The sequence below is a fragment of the Miscanthus floridulus genome, chromosome 18 (assembly GCF_019320115.1).
Source record: "Miscanthus floridulus cultivar M001 chromosome 18, ASM1932011v1, whole genome shotgun sequence".
Classification (NCBI taxonomy): Eukaryota; Viridiplantae; Streptophyta; class Magnoliopsida; order Poales; family Poaceae; genus Miscanthus; species Miscanthus floridulus.
Genome location: NC_089597.1, coordinates 6,901,931 through 6,905,356, shown reverse-complemented (window position 1 = coordinate 6,905,356; position 3,426 = coordinate 6,901,931). Strand labels below are relative to the sequence as shown.

At 46.1% G+C, this 3,426-nt stretch overlaps 1 protein-coding gene across 1 annotated transcript; it reads right to left on the bottom strand.

The window, feature by feature from the left end:
- Positions 1–1,949: 1,949 nt before the first annotated feature.
- Positions 1,950–2,530, bottom strand: LOC136520406 (uncharacterized). The gene has a single exon (XM_066513911.1). It carries the CDS (start codon positions 2,505–2,507, stop codon positions 1,950–1,952), a length of 558 nt encoding a protein of 185 aa, XP_066370008.1. The 5' UTR covers positions 2,508–2,530.
- Between the last annotated feature and the right edge of the window lie 896 nt (positions 2,531–3,426).

The following is a 3,426-nucleotide window of genomic DNA, read 5'->3' as shown; positions in this document are numbered from 1 at the left end:
AGCCTGGTAGGAAACAACGCCACTCACTTTAACGAATGATCATTCCAAAAGCCATGCAAGGATCCGTGTTCATGACACCCATCTCAAAAGTGGGGATGTGCTCAACTTCAATATTAGGAACGCGCCACTTTTGAGATGGGTGTCATGAACACGGATCCTTGCATGGCTTTTGGAATGATCATTCGTTAAAGTGAGTGGCGTTGTTTCATACCAGGCTACCGACGGACTGCTAGGGTCATTTCTGTCATCTTATCGCAACTTAATATATATGATACCATATACATGGCCTATTTCAGAAAAAAATATATTGCGTAGACTTTGGTAGTACTCGTATGTCCTGACTTTTTCAGGCTCTATTGAAAAAAATTCACCATGGTGGCCTATTTTTTAGCATTTGTTCTTTTAATTTGCCGGAGAAGTAGCAAGAGGAGGAAGAGGAATTGAATGAGGAGGATGATCACAAAACAGAGTGTACCACGGCTAATTAAGTTCCTTGTTTTGGAAACTATCTAATAGATTGAAGTCTTGAACTTGGCATGGATCCAGGGGCGGATCCAGGGCCCGGGCTGCAGCCTGGGGCGAGTCCATGTAGCCCCTGTAACATATGTGGTGTTTAGCTTAAAAAACTATGATCTTAATTAGACAAAAGGAGGCCTAGGAAGGAAGATCAGACTGTTTTGAATGTGAATCAGCAGCTCAGCTCGGGGCGCAGCCCCATTCTGGATCCGGCCCTGCATGGGTCTAGTCATTGCATTTTCTTAAATTTATTCTAAGAACAAAAGTATTTTTGTTGTCATTGGACAACGAGGCGCCTACAATTCTTAATGTCCGTTGGTCTAACCTCTCAGAGGTGTTTATAGTGGTAAACAGTAGAGTATATATGTTTTTTTCTTAGAAAAGTGGCAATTCCTATTTGACTTGATAGGAGTTGCATTGTGACGGTAGGTTTGTAGGGAGTGAAAATAAATTGAGTATGTAGAGTAGGAGAAATATAATATCGTCCCAGCTAATACGGTAGGGGTTTCACAAAATTGAATTGAAAGTTGAGATATATAAGGAGCTGCTGGCTACTACCTCCATCTCGAAATATAAGGACTGTGCATGCCATACTTTAAACCATCGTGGCCTATTTTGATGGTAGCATTAATTGCTTGGTGGGATGAGCAAGAGGAGGAAGAGGAAAAGGTGGACGAGGAGGTAGCGAATGAACAAAGTGTAGCTCAACTAGTTAATTTTGTTGCGGTTGAATATATATATATATATATCTACCCACTTGAGTTTTTTGACTTGACACGCGTGGTACTCGCATTTTTTGGGAGTTTTGTAAAAACAAAACCATTACTATGCTTTCAGTGTGTAGTAGGTGACGTGCAAGTAACCTCGAAGGACTTGTGGCGAGTTAGCCAATCACGAGATCCATCGCCTCAGTGTATAGAGTACGGCTGTACGGGTGTTGGCGTTGATTGAGGTTGAATGTGCATGCATGTATACGACTGTTTGCCATGCCATTGCGTCTGTAATGTGCTGAAAATCACGCTTTAAGAAAAAAAAAGGAATTCATGGTTGGTTTGATAAAGAATGTGACGACCGGGAGACCTATGTTTGTTTGGGGGGTGGGTGGTAGAGAGATCGAGAGAGAGAGAGAAGCTAGCGGTGAGTGCAAAATACATGTGTTACGAAGAGGAGAGGGTACTGAGAAGTGAGAACCGGCTAACATAGAAAAATTTTTCCACAAAAGTGAACTAAAAGTTTAGTTACTACTATCTCGATCCTGAAATATGAGGGTGCATACTGCATAGCCAAAATAAAAAGAGGAGAAAATTACACTACTACTATATAACCAGCAAATAAACTTCGCAAAGTCCCATTAGACTACAAGGCTACTGTAATAACACAAAGTCACAAACACGGATTTACATGCATATGTCATTATGCCAATGTGTGTAGGGTTAAGCGGCAGGCTGGCAGTCGGCTCTTGTGCTCGCGTTGCCGAAGAAGTCGACGTTCCCGCAGTAGACCTTGATGTCGTAGAGCCTTGTCCGCGCGACGCGGACCTTGAACCGCGCCACGGCGGTGACCGTGACGCTGAAGCTGTGGCTGGTCCTGTTCCCCGTGAACTCCTCGCCGGCCAGCCCCACCATGGACACCGTCGCGTTCACCTTTCTCTCGCTGCGCCTCGGCTGGTACAGCGGCAGGTGCGCCGACACGTTGGCCCTCATCCAGTTCAACCCCCACCCCCCGCTGCTGTTGCTCACGTCGACGAAGATGCTCTGGTACTGCACCGCCGCGCGCCGGCTGGGGTTGTGGGCGGCGAGGGTGAGGAACAAGCGCGCCGGGTCGCTCGTGAAGTCGTTGCGCGCGTCGGTGACGGAGAAGCTGAGGCGCGCCGGGCTCAGCACCACGGAGACGACGGTGACGACCGTCGCCGCGACGAGGGTTGCCGCGAGGGCAGCCAGGATGAAGTGCTTGGTTTCCAGGCCGCCTGATGACGGAGGTGCCATCGCCATGCCTGACTACGTACGGCCGGGAGTCTGTGTAGTATAGCTGGGTCGTCAAATATAGACTGTGTTAAGAAGTTAGGATAGACATATAGGAGTACTCGGTCTCTAGCTATGTAGCGTGGTCTAGCAAATTACTCCACGTGCATGCACGCGTACTTATGATTAAGGCCCTGTTTGCATAGCTTCACCAACTTAACAACTTCATGAACTATTGTGAGCTGTTTTTTTTTTCAAACATGTGTTTTAAAACAGCTTTGGGTGAAGCTTCTTTTGTTTCACTACTGGATTCAGGTTCTTTGCCGAGTGCCTGAGGCACTCGGTAAAGGCCAGATTGCACTCGGCAAAGAACACACGGCAAAAAATTGATCGTCAAAGTCCTCTTTGCCGAGTGTCTTTTATCGGGCACTCGGAAAAGGCTTTGCCGAGTTCCCCGGGGGCACTCGGCAAAGAAAAGCAACCGTCACGGCGCCGGTCCCATTGACGATCACTTTACCGAGTGCCAACCCGACAGGCACTCGGCAAAGATTTTTTATTTTTTAAAAAAAATTCTTTGCCGAGTGCCAACCCTTCAGGCACTCGGCAAAGAGTTTTTATTTTTTTTTACAAAATTTCTTTGCCGAGTGCCAACCTTTAGGCACTCGGCAAAGATTTTTTATTTTTATTTTTTAAATTTCTTTGCCGAGTGCCCCATTTCCAGCACTCGGCAAAGTTTGATTTTTTTAATTTCTTTGCCGAGTGCCCTCTGCCCAGCACTCGGCAAAGTTTTATTTTTTTTAATTTCATTGCCGAGTGCCCTATGTCCGGCACTCGGCAAAGTTTGATTTTTTTTAAAAAAAATTCCTTTGCCGAGTGTCCTCTGTCCGGCACTCGGCAAAGTTTATTTTTTTTTAAATTTCTTTGTCGAGTGCCCTTTGTCCGGCACTCA

Coding starts and splice junctions, on each gene's coding strand:
- LOC136520406 (XM_066513911.1), bottom strand. CDS start 2,507: ATGGCGATGGCACCTCCGTCATCAGGCGGCCTGGAAACCAAGCACTTC.